Genomic DNA, 20,471 nt, shown 5'->3' on the forward strand with positions numbered 1-20,471 from the left:
CTAAGCAGACATGGAGTACTACTCAGCAACAGAAAGACTGACACACACAAAAGCCTGGACAGTTCTCTCACAATTTGTTGAGTGACAAAAGCCAATCTTGTGAGGTTATAAATTCTATGACTCTGTTCATATAATATTCTTTAAATAAAATTATTATAAAGATGGAGAAGAGAGCAGTGACTGTCAGGGGTTTGGGATGGGGAAGACAGGTGGATATGCTTGTAAAGAGAGGGGGCCTTGTGGTCACAGAAATGTTCTGTATTTTGAATGTATGTGGTGGTAGCTATTTGAATCTATACACGACAAAACTGCATAGAACTATACACACACACGGGAGATGGTGAGGTATCACAAAGCTCTGTGGATTACAACCAGTACCAGCTTCCTGGTTTTGGTATTGCACTTAGTTATACAAGATGTTACCGCTGGGAGAAACTGGGTGGAGGGTACAGGGAACTTCCTGACCATTTTCTTTGCAACATCCTGTGGATCTACAATTTCAAAAAAAAGTTCTGTCAAGATCCATAATGGGATATTTACAAATTAGGTGACATAGATCTTGGACTTGCTTTAAAAAATGCAAATTAAATGATGTAGGTCTTGGATTTCTCTTTTAAAAAGTGGGAGAAATAGATGAAACAGAAAAGATGTTGGTGATTGCTGAAGCCAGGTGAAGGGTATATTGGGAAAGTATGTGTACTTTCCTCTCTAATTTTGTTGGAAAGTTTCTCAGTTTTAGACAGTTCCTGGGGAGTGTAAGGTTGAAGGCACTGGGGGGAGGGGTGAGCACGTGGGACACTTATGACGTGCCAAAGTCCCCAGCTGCTGCCCCCTCCTAACCTGAAAAATGTGCCTTAGGCTAGCCAATCCTCGCACTGCTGTAAATCTAAGCTCTGCCTCCCCCTACCTTCTTTAAAAACTCGCTGCCTGCCCTGCTGAGTGCGACTTCTCCGGCCTGTGTTTCAGACTGAGGAATATCACCCGGGAATTGTGCTCAAATAAACTGCCTGGCCCTTTGTTGCCTCTCGTCGCCTGCTTATTTGGGCTAGAATTTATCTTACAGGGGGACTTGGTCCAACAAAAAAATTTACTTATCTGTCTACAGTCTTACTGCTGTAATGTTTGAATACAGATTAAGTTTAAAGCATACAATTCTGTTTTGAATGTATGTGGCGGTAGCTATTTGAATCTAAACGTGTTTTAAAAACAAAGTTTTTATTATGACCTTTATTAAGAGCTCATAAATCATATCCTTAACCTGGCTTTATTACTTCTTCCCTCTACGAAGTCTCCCGAAGTTATACAAAATAGAAATTTGTAAATATACATTGAGAATTATGCACGGTTTTTACACAATAGTCGTGTCAATTTTCAAGTGGTCTCACCATCATCTGCCACGGGCTCTCATCCAGGGCAGAATCACAGTAGTACAGCCTCTGAAATCGCAACAGAGGGAATGGCGACTCTTCTCCAAACCCCACCTCATCCCTTAGCATAACAGCATTCAACAGCTGCTTGGAGAGTAAATGGAAAAAGCAACTGCAGACATGTTGCCTGGGACAAGCACCCCGAGGACAGTTCAGCCTTGCATCCATCATGGCTCAAACCTGGGACTGTGTTTAAACTCAATGGGCCAAAAACCGTCAAGAACCGAATCACCAACTCTGAGGTCAGGACAGGACCAATCTGACTATTTTCAACTGGAAGAATTTCAGGTCACTACAAACAAGGAAAACTCTTACTGGATCCAGAGGTGGGGAAATGTAATTTTGTAACATCCCCTCGTTAGTTACTGACAAGCAGCTCTTCCCTTCCAGGCAATGGGATGAGTGTCCTAGAGAACAGGGAGGCTCAAGGAACACAACCTGCTGTCAAGTCACCAAATTCTCCAAGAACACAGAAGGTATGACTGTGAAGCCAAGTGTAAGTTCAGGATGGGCCTTAGGATGCTAACCCAGGGAACTTTATTCATCCTGTGTTAACTTCCGGGTTGCTGGCATTTTTCTTCCTTGGCCTTGGTTTTTAAATCTTTTCCTTTGGCGACCAAAGGGTTTCAGCTTACGCAGCACCTTCTGTAAACACTTGTTTTTTGGTTTGTAGGGTATACATCAAGTCTTCCCTCCCCAGGAGGCAAAGAGGTTAACAGATTCAGACCTGTTTCTGGAAGAACACCTTGGCTTGGCCGGCAGGCTCCTTTTGGCCCACCTCTGCTGTAAGGTGAGGACATGGCCTTCTGTCCCTACCAGTCTTCCAGTGGGCCGGGGTCAGGTTTCTCACCCTTCAGAATACAAGGCCAAGCCGTTTTCAAAATCTCACCCCATGCCCCCATCAAATCTTCTTCCAATTAGTTCAAAACTGGTGATTCCATGATTAAGCCACTGATCTAGGCTCTTGTTCAGGAAAACCTTTTTCCAGGATGAGGCCGGGCTTGATGGTTCCCAAGCACACATTCTCCTGAGGGAAACAATAAATGACAAATCTCTCAAGAAAGAGCATTGCCCTGCACTAGGGAGCTGTCATCAAACGTTGATGAGAGAATCCATGTTGCATGCATGTGTCATTCTCCTCCACGTTAATGTGTCTGCTCACGCCTCCTGACACCAGCCCCAGGTCCTGTACTGTGTGGGCTCCCTGTTACTACTAAACTGAGGAAGAGCAAAGTCATTTCAATCAGCTCAACAGGGCAGGTGGAGCCCAGATGAGAGAAATAATGAGGTTCTGGGACAATAAATTGGTGCCACAAACTGTTTGCGTCAATACAAGGGCTCCACATATTCTGAAATACAAACTAGGCAAACCAGTCTTCTGGCAGTAAGCAAAGCAGGCAAAGACCCTTTCTTTCCTGCCATCTTCCACGATCTTCCAGGTTTCCCAGGAATTAAGTCCTATGATAAACATCATATCCCAGTGCTCCTATGCGCCACAGTATGGCCTGGTTGATTAAGAAAGCCTCATTATTATTACCAGCGTATCTTCCTCAACCCAAACATCCAGTGAAAACAGGTAATTATGACATAGAGTCTGCTATTAAAATCATACTTTGTCACACCCTGGCTCAACCACACAGAAGCCACCCTCTCTTCTTCGCTTGAGGGTCTTTAACTCCCCCAGAGGGTGAGTGAGGGTGGTGTCCGTGGCTCTGTACAAGGCAGGCTTCCTTCTCCGCTCACGAGAGGGACCTAGAAAGGAGAGGAATCCATGGAGCCTGCCTGGTGGGGGTCCCACCTGCTCCCCTTCTAGGGGGAACAACTCCAGGGCTGTGAGGGCTAGTCCTGGGCTGCACAATGCTCAACCTCTCTGCAATAAGAGGTTCATATGGGAGGCAAGGGGAGGAAAGGGAAAATAATTCCTCTGACCAGAGGGGCTTTCCCCAAGGCTCAGACCCACTGGTGAGCCTCTCTTCTCTGCCAAGGGGCAGGGGCGACTACCTCAGCTGGCAGGAGAAACCGCAGCACCTCAGCCTCCAACTCACTTCTTCCTGCGGATCTTGGGTTTCTTCACAGGGCGCAGGTAGGGGTTATCGATGACGCTCTCCTCCCCGTTCCGGCTTCCCGACAAGGCAGGGTTCTGCTGCAGGACAGAGGTGTTTTCCTTCTCGGCTCCAGAATCATCCTTTGAGCAGAAGCCGAAATAAAGCAAAACAACACCAATGGTATAAGGAAAGAGATCATGCCCTTAATAAGAACTACTATTGGCATCCCTTTCATTATGACATTTTAGAAGTCCTTTTCTCCCACGTGTCTATCTCGGCTCCAGACAGAATGAGGTCCAGGTGGTGGCTGGCTGTCACAGGACAGCAACAGCAACGGCTTTGATACAGTGGAGCACAGAACACAAAACCTGGAACTTCTTGAGAAGGCAGGGACGTGAGTTAGAAAGACGGGAGCGGAAGGAGTGAGGGGCTAAAATTTAAATGCTCAAAGAGGAAGCCTAGCCTGTGGGGAGATGAAGAAGTGACCCTCGATGCTTCCTGCAGGACTGAGAGACACAGAGTGACAACCATCATGTGTACGGGGCCTCTCCTAGGCCAAATCTGTGGACATCACAAAAGATTACCCCCATAATTCTGAAATATCTGCTTGTAACATGGTACCAATGATCACACTGCAGTGGAGTCCAGACACCTGTTGAGCCCTGAGAGTCCCCTATCGAGGTACCAACACGGGAACATCCCAGATCATCTCCACCTGCAACCTGTGGGTCAGGTCTTTTACTGTTTCTTTTTTGAGGAAAGTGATGTTAGAGAAAAGTTTATAAGTTTACATATATTCAATATGATCCTACTTAGAAATTTTTACAAATCACCTTTGTGTGTAGATATAGAAAAAAGTAGTGAGTTGAAATTTTTAAGACTGGTTCAGGTAATACAGGTGACTGATTCCCCTTTCCTTATTTACACTCTCTTCTATTTTCCAAGTTCTTTAAAATGAGCAGAAGCTGCAGGGGAAGGGAGAAAATCACATGAAGAACTTGATCCAGAAGCTCAGGCCCTAAGGGACTTTTAAGTGCCAGAAGGGACTGGTTGGGCTGCGCCCCCTGGTGACAGGCCAAGGGTTCTCTCACTGAGATTTCTGTTCTGTAAGGAGGCAAGAGGACCTGACCTCATCAGGGAGATTATGATGTTAAAAGACCCCAGAGTAGGTGCTGACATCAGATAGCATGAAATGAACAGCAGGTTCTTCCACAAGGCACAGCAGGCCCAGGCTGAGGACACTGGTCCCTGGCTTACTGAGCCTCAAGAAACTGGCTCCCCTCTAGGTTCCCTGGCAAGCCTTTTCTCACTGCCCCACCAATTCTGTTCTCCCCAAAGCCCCAGTTCCATCCCTGTGCACCCATCCCTCCAAAACCCTAACCCAATTTGGGAGGGCCACAGGTGGCCTGCAGCCATCTGGAACTGCTGGAGGCTCTCCTGAAAGTGAGTGCCGCAAGACCAACCCAGCTCATGCCAAACACAAGGTCTGGCTCCAACCAGACTTGCCTTAGGTATCTGGCTCCAACCATTCTTAACTTAAGGCTTGATTTAGTAACTCACCCCCGAAGTCCCTCCTATCATTTCTTTACACCAAGTGTAGAGAAATAAGTGAGCCTACCCTGACCCTCAAAGTCACTGAAGGTTCACTTTGATTGTGCCTTAAGTGTTTCCGGAGATAATAAGGATGGAGGTGAGAGAGTCAGGGGTGCTGAAAAGTCAGCCATGGGACCTCTGCTGGAGGGCACCAAGGCACCCTCCATTCGGCTCACTTGTGTCACAAGGCCAGGCATGTGGCCTGAGTCCGGGACAACAGCTTCTCTTCCCCCAAACAGAGCTGCTGGAAATGCCACCTTCTTGCCTCCTTCAGGCGGTGGCAGCCTTGAGAAGGGGAGGGGTAAGAGGAGTAGATAAAAGAAGTGAAGTATCCAACTGGCTGAGGTTTGTTAAAAAAAAAAAAAAGGAGGGAGCAGAAGGGTCTGTCAGGAGCTCCTCGGGAAGACTAGGCTCAGGCAACCTGCGTAATCTCTAGTGAACCCCGTGTGGCATCCAGGCCCACAGCTTTCAGTGCCATTTCCAAGCCAGTGACTCCCGTGTGTGCCTCTCGCTTCTTCCTGACCTCCACGCTCGCACAGCCAACTGCTCGCTCAGCACCTCCACGGGTGTCAAGCAGGCATCTCAAACTTAACGTGCCTGAAACCTTCCCCTGTGCATAAACAGTCCTCCCGCAGGACTCCCACTCACAGGCGACGGCAAACTCCATCCTTCCAGTTGTTCAAGCCCCCAAACTCCACGGTCATCCTTGCTTTTTTCTCTCTAACATCCCTCAACCAACCTCTCAGGGAAACCACTGGCCCTTCCTTCAAAATACAGGTAGAATCTGATCACGTCCACGACCTCTAATGCAACCACCTGCTAGGCCCTGCCACTGTCTCTCACCTAGACAACCGCCACAGCACCCTGACTCATCTCCCCCTGAGCTCCATTCTTGTCACGACAGTCGGCAGTCCTTGAAGCAGCTCAGGTATGTCCCTACTCTGCTCCACGCACTCCCACAACTACCATTTCATCCAGTTCCTAAAACTGCCTACAGGGTCCTACCTGATCTGACCTCAGCCACACTCGCCTCCATGCTGTTCCTCAGGGCCTTTGCACGTGCTACTCCCTTTCCAGAACACTCTCTAGATATCCACATGGCTCACTCCCTCACCTCCTCCAAGTCTCTGCTCATCATCTTTACTGTGATGTCTACCCTGAGCACTCTACTTAGTACTGAAACCTCCACCCTTTACCCTGGACCTTCCCTTACCCATCTGCCACAATAGCACTTTCATTTTTTTTTATTAAGGTATTATTGATATACACTCTTATGAAGGTTTCACATGAAAAAGCAACGTGGTTATTACATTCACCCATAGTATCGTGTCCCCCCCATACCCCATTAGTCACTGCCCATCAGTATAGTAAGATGCCAGAGAGTCACTATTTGCCTTCTCTGTGCTACACTGTCTTCCCCATTATCCTGCCACACCATGTAGCATTTTCATCTTTAATGTACTATATAATGACTTATTTATACATTACATTCATGCCATGTCTCCACACTCCCAGCACATAGGCTCTTAAATGGCAGTTATTTTATTTGTTCTGATCACTGATGTATCCCAAGCACCCAGAACAGTATATAACACATACCAGGAACTAAATAAATACCTGAGTAAATGAATGACACATTGCTCATAAAAGAACAAAAGTTTAGACACTGGGATTGTCTGCAGAAGGCAGTTAGCTCAAAGGCATGAAGAAAAAAAATTCTATTACACACCAATTAAAAATGAATAGTCTCTTTATGTTCAAGCAGATGGAGAACCAGGTTAGACAAAGTAACTACTGGCAATAGTCCTTAAGAGATGTGCTGCCATCTACAGATGACAGAATAATTTAAAATCCCAGTTCCTTAATTCACTGTAACAATGTCTGTAATGTTCCAGATAGAAAATAACTTAAATGTCCACTGGGGACTGGGTAATCCAACTGTTCCATCCATCCAGTAGAATTCGGTGAGGCTGTGAAGAGGGAAGAAGCAGCTGCTTCTACAAAGATATGGAATGATCACCAAGGGAGATGGATGAGGAAACAACACAAGGGGAAACAGTTTGTGATTTGCTGTTTGTGTTTAAAGCAACAATAAAAAACTATGTCTCCAGAAGGATACACAACAGACTGGTGACACTGGCTGCTTTGTAGGAGGAGAGTGGATGACGGGGAACAAGGAGGGGAGAGAGAATTGTCACCATACATCCTCCTCTATATTCTGAATTTTGAAACATAAGATTGTATTTGCCAGTCCAACAAAATCACATTAACAAGTCCAATCGATTGTACACAAACTGCTGCTAGAATCCTTTTCTTGAAGTCTTATTTTTTTATTTATTTACAGATGAGCATGTGGTTGTACAGCCTGAAACAGCAAGGGAGGGAGCAGTGGGTGCCATGAACTGCCAGGTGCCAGGCACCTGATATACATTAGCTTGTTTTGTCTTAGGCTCCTTGCTTCCTGGTGATAGGTGTTCCTATTCCTATGTGTACTGTGAGCAAACAGATTGAGATGGTAGGTAAGGCAGCCAGAGTCCCATATCTGGAAGTAGCGCACCTGGCACTGAGGCCAGGCCAGCCTGACTCCAAGGGCCAGGTATACACTGCTGCCCAGCCTCTCAGGATCCAGGAGTCCTCCGGTAGCTCCCGGCATCCTCTTAGCCTCGCTTCACTCACCACCAGGACCTCACCTATGTCATTCCGTCAGTGTCAGATAACACATCTGCGAGCCCTTTAACTATTTGTACTTACAAAGGGATGGTGACACTTGCTTAGAAGATTCCTCCTCCTCCTCCTAAGGTGAACCTCATCTTAGTCCATGACCCAGTCACCAGATCTCAGACAAAATTAATTGAGTACAAAACAGAAGTGTAGAAAAACAAGTTCCTTTGCTTTATGTAGAGCCATGGACTCCCAGCCCTAATTCTGAAAGGAATAATTCAACAGTAAAGAAATGTGTGCTTGAGTATAGCACAGAGAAGACAAGTAATGACTCTATAGCATCTTCCTACACTGATGGACAGTGATTCCAATGGGTTTGGGGGGTGGATTTGATAATATGGGTGAATGTTGAAACCAATGTTGCTCATGTAAAACCTTCATGAGATTGTGTATCAATGACAACTTAATTAAAAAAAAAAAAGAAAGAAATGGTGCTCGAGCAAGGAAGACTGACAGCAAGTAACAGAGACAGCACTGACACTCCCCACCGGGCACCGAGCTGTGGGTGCCATGTGGTGCCTCACACCTTACACATGAGGAACGCCTGGTCCAACAATAATACCCATTCGGCATTCTTTGCTTAAAAGCCAATGCCAGGATGGATCAATATGGGCACCCAACACTAAGGGTCCTGTTAGGGTGACAGGCCTAAGTGCTTCCAGAAGTTCTGTTACCACTTGACCCTTTCTCCCAAGGTGCAGGCACAAGAGTGGGGGCTTGCCCTCCTTTTACTTGCCAAGTACAACACACTGATAGCCAAAAAAGGGCATCCATAAGTCCCAATGGGCACATCTCCTCACCCACCTGCATCTCTGTTGCACAGGCTTGGTCTCCTATCCTGGGTGGGTGTGCTGAGTCTGTAATAAGGCTAAGCTCTCCACTTTGTCACTAGATCCCGTGCCCTCTCACACTGAAGAATATCATTTCAGATGCTTCTCTCTCCTGCACCAATTTTCCCTCTTTATCAGATAATTTCTATCAGCACACAAACATCTTTTATCTTAAAAAAACAGTTCTCTTAATTCCTTAATTTCCCTATTTTGTTATTTTGAGACAAAATTCCTTGAAACAATTATCTACATAACCATGCCCAACAGAACTTTCCGTGATGGTATAAATGTTCATATCTGCACTACCCAGTATTCGAGCCACTGGCCATAGGTAGCTATTGAAATGTGACAAAGGAACTGAATTTTTAGTTTTATTTCATTTACATTAATTTAAATTTTAACAGGCACATGTGACTGGTGGCTTCTGTAATGGACAACATGAGTCTGTCACTGACTCCAATTTCTCTTCTCCCACTCTCTTTGCTGTCATTCTTTCTGAAATTGCTCGGTCAAGGTCACACATCACATTTACAATTGCCCAATCTAATGGGCAAATTCTCAGTCCTCATGTCACTAGAACTAACCGCAACCTTCGACACTGTTGAGCGCTCCCTTCTCCCTGAAACACATTCTTCCTTTGGCCTTTAGGACTCCGCACTCTCCAGGTCCCTCCCACCTCTCTGGCTGTGGCTTCTTCAGCTCCAGCTCTGTGGCCGGTCCCCACTCGCCTCCCTCATCCTCTGGACAGTGGGGAGCCTGGGGCTCAGGCCTTGCACCTCTTCTTTTATCCTCACTCCCTCCCGAGGAGCCCATTCAGTCTCCTGGTGTGAAACTAGCTACACACAGATGACCCCAAAATCTGCATCTCTAGCTTTAACAGCAACTCAAAGTACAACTCATACACCCACTACTCTGCCTGATTTCACCATCTGGATGTCTAATAAGCTTCTCGAACTTACCTCACCTAAACCTGAACTCCTGGCTTGGCCCTGTACACCTGTTCGACCCAACAGTCTTCTGTATTCCGCCTGTTTGCTACTCCATCTTTTCTGTTGTCCAGGGAAAACACCTTGCATTTATCTCTGACTCTCTCTCTCTCATATCCACTCCATTAGTTCACTCTGCTCTGGCGATAATCTAGAATCTGACCAAATAATCTATCTGACCATGTCTTAAAAACATTTGCTTCTAGTACCATCTCTCGATTTATTGTAATAGCCTCCTAACTGGTCTCTCTGCTTCTGCTTTTATGCTCTAGAGTCTACTCTTAACACAGCACCCTGACTGATTCTGTTAACAAACGTACATCAGATCCTGACCCTCCTCTACTCAGCATTTCCAGTGGCTCCCATCTTACTGAAAAAAAGCCCAAGTGCTTAAGATAGCTTTTAAGATATGACTCCCTATGAGCTCTCTGACCTCATCCCTGCTACTCTCCACCTTGTTCATGCCGCTCATGCCATGCTGATGTCTTGCTGTTCTTCAACCCAACAGCTCCCACCTCAGGACCTTTGCATCTGCTATTCCTTCTGCGAAGAATGCTCTGCTCCCAGATATGTTCAAGCTTTAATCCCTTCAGGTCTTTACTCAACTGTCACACCCCCCTGGACCTGTACCTAATATTACATTCCCCCACACCTATACCTACTTCCTATCTCCTAATTTATCATCTTTCCTTAGCTCCATGAGAGCAGGAAATTCTCTTTTGTCTCCCACTAATCCCCTAGCCCCTGGAACAGTGCCTGGCTTTGGCAGGTGCACATTCTATATTTGCTGATTTGATGAATGAAACTCCAGGACACAGGCTTGTCTCTCAAGTGATCCTGTACACTTGAATCATCAGGAGCTCACCAAGCAAGTCCCTAATATAAAGCTAGAGACCTTGGGTACGCATGTACAATCCCCAGGGTGACAGGCTGAGGGCAGCATGGGCTAGTTCGGGGGTACTCTGAGGCAGAAGAAGGCAGGACCCACCGTGCTGATATGAAGAGGAAGGTTCTCTGTGTCTGTCTGCTCATCCTGCTCCGAGGAATCTGTCTCTTCCATTTGCTGCATCTCCAGCTCAGATGGAAGAAGAGCTGTCAGGTAGGGGATGGTGAAAGGTCTGGCAGCAATCACTGGGGAATTGGAAGAGAGGCATAGTTCCACTGTCACAGAGTCCTTGCAGCCTGGAGCCTTACGAGAGATCAGTAAGCAGCCCAGAATGACAATAATGACTAACATGCTCCAAGCACTTACCGTGGGCAGGCAACATCCTACACGCCTTATGCCTGTTACTTTTAATCCTTGCCTCTAGCCTACTAAGTACAATTACCAACCCCATTTTACAGATGAGGAAACTGAGGCCCAGGGAGGCTAAATGAGTTCTTCAAGCACCAGAAAGCAGCAGCAGGAGATATGACCTCAGACAATATGACTTCAGAGCTCACGTCTAACAAATACCACTAAAATCACATGGAAGTGGGGCTGAATCCTAGCAAGGCATCAGCTCGGTGATCCTGTGTCCCGGGTCAGTTAACCCCGGCCAGCCTCATCCCTTGAGCAAGGACACAGATCTCTTCCGCCTGGACCCTCTGCATGTGTGCATAGCCACTGAGCTGGAGGTACTCCAGGTAAATGCTTCCAAAAAAGCAGTGAGGCTGGGAGGAGAAAGTGATTTAAAATATATATATATAAGTTAAAAGAAAGTCTGCACACTTCTCTGGTAGAATGTGATGATCAGGAATGAAGATTACTGTGACTGTGGCTCGCATGTGGGGGCCTGCAATCAGGAAGAGCTAGGTTTGAATGCTATCTTCTAGCTGTGTGACCCTGGGCAAGTTACTTCATTTCTCGTCTATAAGCCCCAGCTCCTATAATGGTGGTGATAATAGTTCCTGATTCCTAGGCTCAAGAGAGGATTTAATGAGATAATGCAGGGGAAATGATGAGTACAATCATCTGGCACTTAATAACTGTTACCTGCAATAACTGTTACCTGCTAGTATTCCAAGGCCACACCTGAGCATTCAATAGGAGCATGCTGACTGACTGAATCAGGCAAACCAGTCTCCCCTTCGCCTCTGGAAAAGCTGCAGAGGCAGTACTGGAGAGAGGCCATCCTGAAGGGCAAAGCCTGGCAGGTGTTCTGGGACTGCCCTGCCTCCTGATGCCAGTGTCCCTTCTACTATTGGGGCTGCCACTTTTACGCTATGAGACTCACTGATGCCAGGGCTCAGTCACCCCTGAAGTAGCCTAAATTCAAGGTACCCCAAGCAGCAAATGCCAACAGAGGTCATTACTGTTTTGGAGTCATCAGGTAGGGACAGGCCCTGAAGATCTGGGAAAAGCAGCCAGATATCTGAAGAATAAGCTGTAACCCAGACAAGGACAAAGCTTAGTCGCTTCTCCCTACCATGCAGAGAGAAAGGGAGGATGGTTGATAATCTGACTGACAATACAGGGCCCACACAGGGAGACTCTCACATGGAAATGTGCTGACATCATCTTTGAAAAGACTCTGAGTCTCGCCTGTCTTGGCCATAAAACGGGTGAGTGCCCGCTCCACATCTCGTCTCTGGGATGCAGCCTTCTCCCGCAGGACCTGGTAGTCTGACACAGGCTCACGGTATGTCTAAAAAGAGAACAGCAAAGACACTGGAGTAATACCGATGGATTGTTCTGCTCTCCTCAGGTGCCTGCCTTGCTGTTGCTATGTCCTCTCATGCCTTAAAAGACCCCCTACCATCATTTAAGGCAGAGCTCACCAAGGACAATGGAAGGGCCAGAAAGAAAATGATGTAACTATTATCTGTATTTATTTTTAATCCCCCAAATTAAGAAACACACAAATATTTACTATAGCAATTGACCTTGGGCCTTCATTTAGCTCCTGTGACAGCTGGTCTCAGGCATTAGAGATGCACACTGAAGGAAGAGTGGGTATCTGCCAGGGAAGCCCTCCCAGGGATGACTGGTTCCATTAGGGCAATGTAACATCCTGTAGTATGCGAGCGGCTGCTTGTATGAATTTCAGATTGTACTGTCTTGTTTTCTTAAACCAACCCTCACAAAATGGACATGTCCCAAACAAGTCCCTCAAGGAAATGCAGGCTAAAGATATTAACGTAAGTGCAAGTGACGAAGAATATGGCACACCTGAAACTCTCCCCAATCCTAATTGTGGGCTCTTTGAAATCACATTATGGAGCAAAAAATGACTGAAATTAATCAGAATGAGAAGTCAGCCAAAACATTTTAAATCATAATGGTTAAAGGGGACACTTTAATAATGACCAAAAAAGTAACTACTCTTCATGATGTAGATAGGATTTTTAAAGGAGATGCTCAGAAACATTTCTATGGTTAATTCAAGTGTGTCAGCTACACAGTTCCCATATCTACCCTTAAAGAATTTTATGACGTGGCTAATATCTTCCCCAAGTAAAGAATTTGAGTGGATTTTGAAGATACTTGTTAAAAATAATTACTTTTAAGACAATTGTTGAGGCTGCTTGTCTGGCAAACGAGAACACATTCAAACCATGGAGGACAATTCAACTTGTCCTCATAACAGACCTAGAATGAAGAGTTATGCTAAGTCTCATTTCATGATTTCAACAAGTATGTTTTAAATAACCTGGACATTGTGGGGTTTTCTTTTTCCCCAGTTTCAAAAATAACTCTATTCTATAACAGAAAATTTGGAAAACCCAGAAAAGCATACAAAAAAACAACACGTTAACAATAATTACACCAAGAATTACTTCAAACATTTTGCAGACTCTGTCTTTTCTCTGTGTGGCTAGGTACTTAAGTGTTTTGGTGAGATAGGCAAAATCACACCAGTTTCAATTTCTTTTTATTTTTTTATTTGTTGACTGGCTTCGATTTCTTTGTTAACTATATTTTTGACAGCAAACTGGAGAACACAATTTTCCTTTGCCAAATTGTTTTTCAATGAGGAAAGACTTTCTGAGTTCTTTTACCAACAAACTTTAGGACTCTAGTCTGACAGTCAGTAGGAACTGACTCTGCTGTTCCATCAGTTGCAGCCCCCCTAGTGGCTTGTCACTCACCGGAGTTTTGATGTAGGTGTGGGGGTCAGGGAACTCAGGAAAATGGCTGGGGATGTGCGGCGGGTGGGGCCGGTTCTGCCCTGCTGTGAGGGCCTTGGGGGTCACTGGCTGATTGGTCACTGGAGCTGCAACAGAGTCACAATCGGTTATTCTTCCACCCAGGATATTGGCTCTCTACCCAAGATCTCCTTTTCTTAAAGCAAATGATGAACCTCAATGATCTACATAACACACACTTTGTATTTCTTTCAAGAAAAGACTTTTAATGGCTTGAGGACTTGAGAAGGTCCTCCCCACTGGGAGGTCCGGCCCAGCCTGGGTGGATGACCTGGAGTGACATTCCCGTCTGTGACCATCTACCTGCATGCCTCTTGGGAGGCTGTGACAAGTTTACTATATAAAAGGGCATGCTGAGGGACTCAAATAAGGAAGTTAGGTGGACTGTTAACTCTTTTCACAGAACCCAGGTAACAAACACTGAGCCAGGGTAAGTAAGTGTGGGTTAATGATAACTAGAGGGACTGAAAATGGCACATTCTGATGCTACTTTGAGAGAGAAGTTCCTAAAGATGTAAGCATGAAAAGAGTGATGGAAAAAAAAAATTTAGCAAATTCTCCCCAGGTCCTACTAGACCAAACTATTACCTCCAACTCAATTTTTAGCACTCAACTTATCTAAGGCAAAGGTCATCAAACTTTTGTGTAATGGGACGGAGAGTAAATACTTTATGTTTTGCATGCCATACTGTCTGTCACAACAACTCAACTCTGTCATGAGAGCACTAAAGCAATCACAGATAATAAGTAAACATGGCTGAGTTCCAATAAACTTTATTTATACAAACAGGGCTTGGGCTACATTGGGCCTACACACCATAGTTTGTTGACTCTTGATCTAAGGAAGAACAAGAACTTTAAAATTTTTCAAAGGGTATCGATTGCTCTGCGAGGGCTGATGTATAAAAAACCACAGCAACACCTCAGAAACTATTTACCTTTTTGATGACTGAACTTCATATCCTAACCCTATTAGCCCAAATAAAGAATTTATTATAAATAGTCCCAAATAATGGAAGGGAGCCTGCAACAACAAGTAGCTACAAACTGATCCCTGCCCTCTTTAATTCATTCATCCCAAGCATTAACTGAGCATTTAGGAGGACTCAGTTCAAAGTCACTTACGGGCAGTGATGACCATCCTCTGAGACCGCTTTGCATAAGCAGGGAGAGTGTCCACGTTGAAACCTAAGAAAGAGGAAAACAAAAATCACTGCCCAGACCACCAGATAGTGAACACGGAAGGGGACAGGTAGTGCTGTGGCCAGACAGCTTAAACTCCCAGCTCAAGGAAGCACTTTGCTACCATTCAGTAGAAGTTCCAGCAGAAACCCTCAACAGGGAGTTAGGAGGTCTCTTAGATGCATTCAGGAGAATCCTCTTTTGATAACTCTGTCCAGCTCAAAGCAAACTAGAAGACTTGTGAGGGAATTCAAGAACCCTCAGAAAACTTAGCTGATCCTGGGAGTCTCTTCTCTCTCTCTTGTAACTCCAACTCAGCTGCACTGAAAAACTGGAAACTGGAGGTGTACTCACCCATCTCAACAAGTGTGACCACAATATCTGACAGTGTGGGCTGGGTCCTGGCTGTGTGCTCGCAGTAAGACTTGGCACTCCTCCCAATTTCTGAAATATCTAGGAAAGAATCAAAGGCATAAAGTCTTATTCTCAGTTCCTCAAGTTAAATAAAGAATAACCACATGAGCCAGCAATTCCACTCCTAGGTATATACCCAAGCGAACTGAGAGCAGGGACTCAAACAAATACTTGTACACCCATGTTCAAAGCAACATTATTCACAATAGCCAAAAGGTGGGAACAACCCAGTGCCCATCAATAGTTGAATGGATAAACAAGTGGTCTACACATACAATGGGTTATTATTTAGCCTTCAAAAGGAATGAAGTTCTGACACACTACAACATGGATGAACCTTGAAAACATTAAGCTAAGTGAAATAGGCCACACACAAAAACTAAAAAATTTTAAGATTATATTTATATGAGGTACCCAGAAAGAAGAAAATTCATAAAGACAAAAAGCAGATTACAGGTTACCAGCGGCTGAAAGGAAGGGGGAATAGGGAGTTAGTGTTTATGGATACAGAGTTCCTATTTAGAATGATTAAGTGTTCTGGAAATGGATAGTGTTGATGGTTGTACACTGTAAATGTATTTAATGCTACTGAATTGTACACTTGAAAATAATTAAATTGGTAAATTTTATGTTACATATACTTGCGACCAAAAAAATAATAATAATAATGTCTTATTCTCTGGTGGGCAAGTTTTTGTTTTTTCAGCCTGAAGCTGAACCTCTACTTTAGAGTCATGCTAAAGTCCTTCAGGGAAAAGAAGTGTGAAACTGGGCTCTATGAATGGGCCATGTTTCAGAGGCAGATAGGCAGTTCCGTGAGATTTCTGAAATTGTGCTGAATTTTATAGACCAAAAGAGCCTTTTTGTGGGGATGGATCCACAGATTTCATCAGATTTGTAAAAGGGGTCCCAAAAGGTAAGGAACCCCTGCTGTAGGGGCCTAAAGATTCAGAAGATAAAAGCAAGTTCTGTGTAACAGGGAAGTTGTCTAACTGAAGACCTACTACCAACTTGCCAGGCTATGCTGAGCAAGTCGCTAACACTGCCGCCACACAGGGACGTGGTGGGCAGCATGTGTGTACTGTGGGGGTAATCTAGTTAGAATCCTGGTAGAACATCTTGGAAATCAGCCAGGTGGCAGTTAAGATATCTTCATCCAATGGGACTTTTTCTTACATGCCAGCAGGTCCTAGGGTGTCAAAGGTATGTATACAAAATGTAGAAAAGTAATGGAGATGGTGCTCTGAACCCAGCCTAAGATTGGCGTCCCAAGAGGCAAACTGACTGTAGTCAACAAGTACAACAAATGTGCCCGATGCTTACAACTAACACAAATCCTAACACAACCCAGGGCAACTGACAACATGGAGCTGCTCAAGCCTTGACAGGCCATCAGTGTAAGCCATCCACCCTTGTTTTCCTTTGCTGGAAGTGGTAGACTTTTATACTATTTCCAAATCTTTAGTTCTAACACTCATAGCTTTCTTACATAACTATTTTAGCTCCACACCCTTCAGTGGCAACCATTTCTTCTGAGAGAAAAACTCCCTTATCTGGTGGTATGAGAAAAACCTCCCTCAACTCTAAGGACCTTTAAACACTGAACTCCAAGATCTGTTCAGGAACTGAATTGGGAACTACTAGTACATTCCTTTAGGACAAAAGTTCTCCACCTGTGGTCTGGGAATCTCTGGGTGTCCTGAAAACCTTTCCAAAGTCCACAGGTCAAACTATTTTCACAATAAAATTAAGACACTCTGACTTTTTGATTCTCACTCTCTCATGCAGTTTTCCAGAGACTCTATGACCTGTGATGATATCACGGCTCTTACAGATAATAGAACATGTGCTTGTGCATTACTATGGCTTAAAATTTCCTCAGTTTTATTTTCTAAGGTGGCAAAAGTCTCTCTTTTGCCACCTTATATATAAAGCCCATATACAAAAACTCCTCAGGGTCCTCCATTTTTAAGAGTCTAAAGGGTTTCTAAGAACAAAAAATTTGAGATTGCTGCTTTAGGAAAACTATGGTACTTAAAAGTTCTAAACATAAACTGCAGAGAGCCACCTCACCCCAGATCACACCCTTCCTGGGGCAGTTCACTTCTACCGACTGATCAAGACCTAAATACAAAGGCAGGGCCTTCTGGGCCTGAGGCGGGGCATTCTGCTTGGCAATAACCGCTCCAGAGCTTCCCACCAAGTTGGCCGATTCTCTGTTCAGTCTGCAGTGCAGTTCAACTTCTCCTTTGCTTAAACCGTTTTTTCATTTCTATTGATAGGTGTTGACTCCTTTCCCTAAAACACCTTAAATAACCCATCCCTCATCCCATCCTACCTGCTCCCACCCAAAAAAGGTCCAAACAGGGAAATATATTGTACATGCAGAAAGCCTATGTGAGACCATTCCAGGCTCCTAAACCCCAAGACATTTCCGTTTAAAACTGTCCTTTTTTCCCCATTCTATAAAATGTATTCACTCTCATCTCTGTAATTACTCTCTGTATCACATAAGGTAGTATTTAATTATCTAATGTGTTGCACCTGTTTCAAGGGAATTAATCCTGCTCTCCAACAATACTGTAAACTCTTTGAGCACAGAGAACAGTAATACTAACAGCACCTACAAGCCATCAAGAACTTAAAATGTTCCCAGCATCAAATGTTTTATGTCTACATCTCAATTATACTCATAACTCCATGAGGTACTAATTATTACCCCATTTCACAAATGAGGAAATTGAGGTTCAGGTTTAGTGACTTGCCCAAGCTGCTGAGTGGCAGCACAATGACTTACAACCAGGTCTATCTGATTCTAACACCTGTAAGTCACTTTAGGATGTTCTTTCTCTTAAATCCGCTCTAACACTATCACAACGCAGGATGCAGAACAGATGTTTGGCTGGCTCGAAGAAGGCCTATTGTATCCTGGTACTTACAGCTCTGCAGCATCTCTGTCAGTGTTTCCACAGATGCTTTCTCGGCGCTTTCAAACCCTGCCTCTGTCAGCAAGGAGCTCACTACCACTTGCAGGGTTCGCCTCCGGGCCAGGTGGTAGTTGTCAGCAGGGTTAGTGGATTGTTTACCTCCTGATCTCTGTGAATCAGCAGGCCAGAAAGAGAGATTTTCATCCACAAGGCAAGGATGCAATCATACAGTCAATGCTAAATATTTATCAGTGCTTAATAAAATGTGGTAGCCTCGGATGTTTAGACTTACAGATCTTGGCCAACTGAGTAATCATTGAGCACCCAAGCGGCTCTAAATACGGAGATCGATTTTCTCTGTACCAAAATCTTAAAACTCTGTAACACAAACGGGCTGTTTTTTACTTTCTCTTCAGCAGATTATCAGAATATACAGTTGAAGAGACAGACACGCATGATGTGATTGAATTCATGCCTATATCCCAGAAAAAAAATAATCTCTCTCGTTCCTCCCATCTCCACACCATTTCACTAACAAGGAAAATTAAAGCAACTACAAACTACGCCGAGGAAAGGTGAGCAAGGGAGGCACAGAAAAGTGGGAAAGCTAAATATTTTGAAACGCGAATCCCTCCCAACTTTGGCTGGCCAATAACAAGGCGAAAACGGGGTCTTCGGCCCAATCAGGAGGTGTTCCGGGTTCCCAAACCCCAACAGGGAAGGGGCCAATCGGTACACAGGTCTACCAACTCAGAAGGCCGCCGCCAAGTCCCAAGGAGAGGGGATGTACGGCCTGAAAGACCCCCCTCCACTCGGGGCTAATGATGGGGCTGGGTTTCGTATGAGCTTGTTGCCCAGGCTAAGGGAAAATTACAGAATGCTCAGACTCTCTCGGCTTCGGCTTCGCGCCTCGCACCCTTACCGTTCCGGAGCCGCCAGCCCCGGCAGTAGCCGCCGTATCGGCCATGTTGCTTTGCGTAGTGTGCGCGAGCGCAGGGCAGGATGGGACGTGTAGTCGTTGGACTGGGAAGGGCGCGAAGGGGCGGGGCTAGGGGCGGGGCGGGGCAGGGCTCGCCCCTCTGGGCATTTCGGAATCCCTGCGGGGTGGTGGGTGAGTTTGAGGACCTCGGCTCCTGGGACCTGAGAGCTAACGGTTCCTAGGACCCCAGCGAGCCTCAGAATTGGCCAGGACAATGCATCCTCGGTTTACACCTATTTCAAGATGAAATCGTTTCTCATAAAGAGCACTCGTCTGGAACGCTCCAAAGTTGCCTGATTTGTTAGCAACACCTGAGTGAGTCCTGCCCCGCCCATCGCCCACTCCCACCGCCCACCGCCCAGTCCTGGTGATTCGCTCTCTGGGGAAGGGACCGGGGAACCTGTATTTTAAAGCTCTCCAGGTGATTCTCCAAGACCTCACATTTTGGAAAACCTTTATTTTGGGCTGACGGCCCCGCAGCCCGCCAATGGCCCACTTGGAACTAAGCTTAGCAACTACCTATTGCAGGTCTTCCACTACGTCCCACTGCCGTCTCCCGCTCCATCCGCGGGTATTTGCGGGCGAGCCGGGAGGCGCAGGCGGCGGGAGGCTGTCCCCTGTCCGCTTCACTCCCAGGGCGTTGCGTCCACGCAGTGTCAGGTTTTCTGTGGCTCACTCACCCGTCAGCCGCTCTGGGTGGGGTCTTTTCCTGCTGGGACTGGGGGCCGCACCGTGCCTCATTTCACCAGGTTTGTGGGAGCCTGGCAGGACGAAGATACTATGTTTGAATACTAACACTCGCTAGCTGTGGAGCCTTGAACACATTACCTCACCGTTCCTCAGTTTCCTCTTTTGTGAATCTGAGGTGGATTTGATAGCAGGTGAAAAGATGAACTAATACACACAAAGCGTCTGTCACAGTGCCAGACATATAGTAAGAGGTCACGAAACAGCGCCTAAGGTTTTTGTTAATTTCCTAGGTGGCGCGTGGATGAGCCGCAAAAGCCCAGAAGGCACAAGTCAGGAAAGCTGCGCCGCGCCTGCCTCGCTGCTCTCACCTGGGCCCGGGAGGCGCCGCGGCCCCTCACCTAAGGCACGTGGCCGGGGTCAGCAGGCTCGGTCGCAGCGCAGGGTGAGCCGCAGGGCCGCGCCACGACCAGCTGCGGCCCAAACCTTAGCTGAGCGGAGAATTCAGCCCCTTTGTCTCCTCCGCCCCCTCTTCCCCACTTCCTGCCCAGC

The 20,471-nt window shown here is 45.9% G+C and overlaps 2 protein-coding genes across 7 annotated transcripts in view; one reads left to right on the forward strand and one right to left on the reverse strand.

Annotated features, from left to right (window-relative positions):
* Positions 1–1,198: 1,198 nt before the first annotated feature.
* On the reverse strand, positions 1,199–20,433 carry TAF8 (TATA-box binding protein associated factor 8). Of its 6 annotated transcripts, XM_017673453.3 has the most exons (10): positions 20,291–20,433; positions 19,913–19,993; positions 18,266–18,422; positions 15,267–15,365; positions 14,856–14,918; positions 13,674–13,798; positions 12,082–12,229; positions 10,591–10,733; positions 3,473–3,612; positions 1,199–2,454 (listed from the first exon to the last, which is right to left on the reverse strand). In XM_017673453.3, exons 3-10 carry the CDS (start codon positions 18,276–18,278, stop codon positions 2,313–2,315), a joined length of 873 nt encoding a protein of 290 aa, XP_017528942.2. In that variant the 5' UTR covers positions 18,279–18,422; positions 19,913–19,993; positions 20,291–20,433; the 3' UTR covers positions 1,199–2,312. The 6 variants fall into 6 exon arrangements, with proteins under 6 accessions (XP_017528942.2, XP_036860976.1, XP_036860971.1 ...); XM_037005081.2 differs by lacking the exons at positions 19,913–19,993; positions 20,291–20,433 and adding an exon at positions 19,752–19,889; XM_037005076.2 differs by lacking the exons at positions 19,913–19,993; positions 20,291–20,433 and adding an exon at positions 19,176–19,286.
* Positions 19,365–20,471, forward strand: part of CCND3 (cyclin D3) — a 73,792-nt gene continuing 72,685 nt past the window's right edge. Inside the window, exon 1 of the mRNA XM_037005075.2 lies at positions 19,365–19,547. The gene's annotated coding sequence lies outside the window, so the exon portion shown is untranslated. The remainder of the gene's footprint in view (positions 19,548–20,471) is intronic.

Source organism: Manis javanica, chromosome 16 (assembly GCF_040802235.1).
Source record: "Manis javanica isolate MJ-LG chromosome 16, MJ_LKY, whole genome shotgun sequence".
NCBI classification, from domain to species: domain Eukaryota; kingdom Metazoa; phylum Chordata; class Mammalia; order Pholidota; family Manidae; genus Manis; species Manis javanica.

What these genes read in the sequence shown, in the direction of transcription:
- TAF8 (XM_037005076.2), bottom strand. Translation starts at nt 19,220, where the DNA reads ATGGCCGATACGGCGGCTACTGCCGGGGCTGGCGGCTCCGGAACG. An exon ending in TGATGTCAGCACATTTCCAT is followed by an intron (nt 10,734 to 12,081) that starts GTGAGAGTCTCC and finishes CCAATTCCCCAG; the next exon opens with TGATTGCTGCCAGACCTTTC. An exon ending in CCCAAGATCCGCAGGAAGAA is followed by an intron (nt 2,455 to 3,472) that starts GTGAGTTGGAGG and finishes TGTTTCCCTCAG; the next exon opens with GAGAATGTGTGCTTGGGAAC.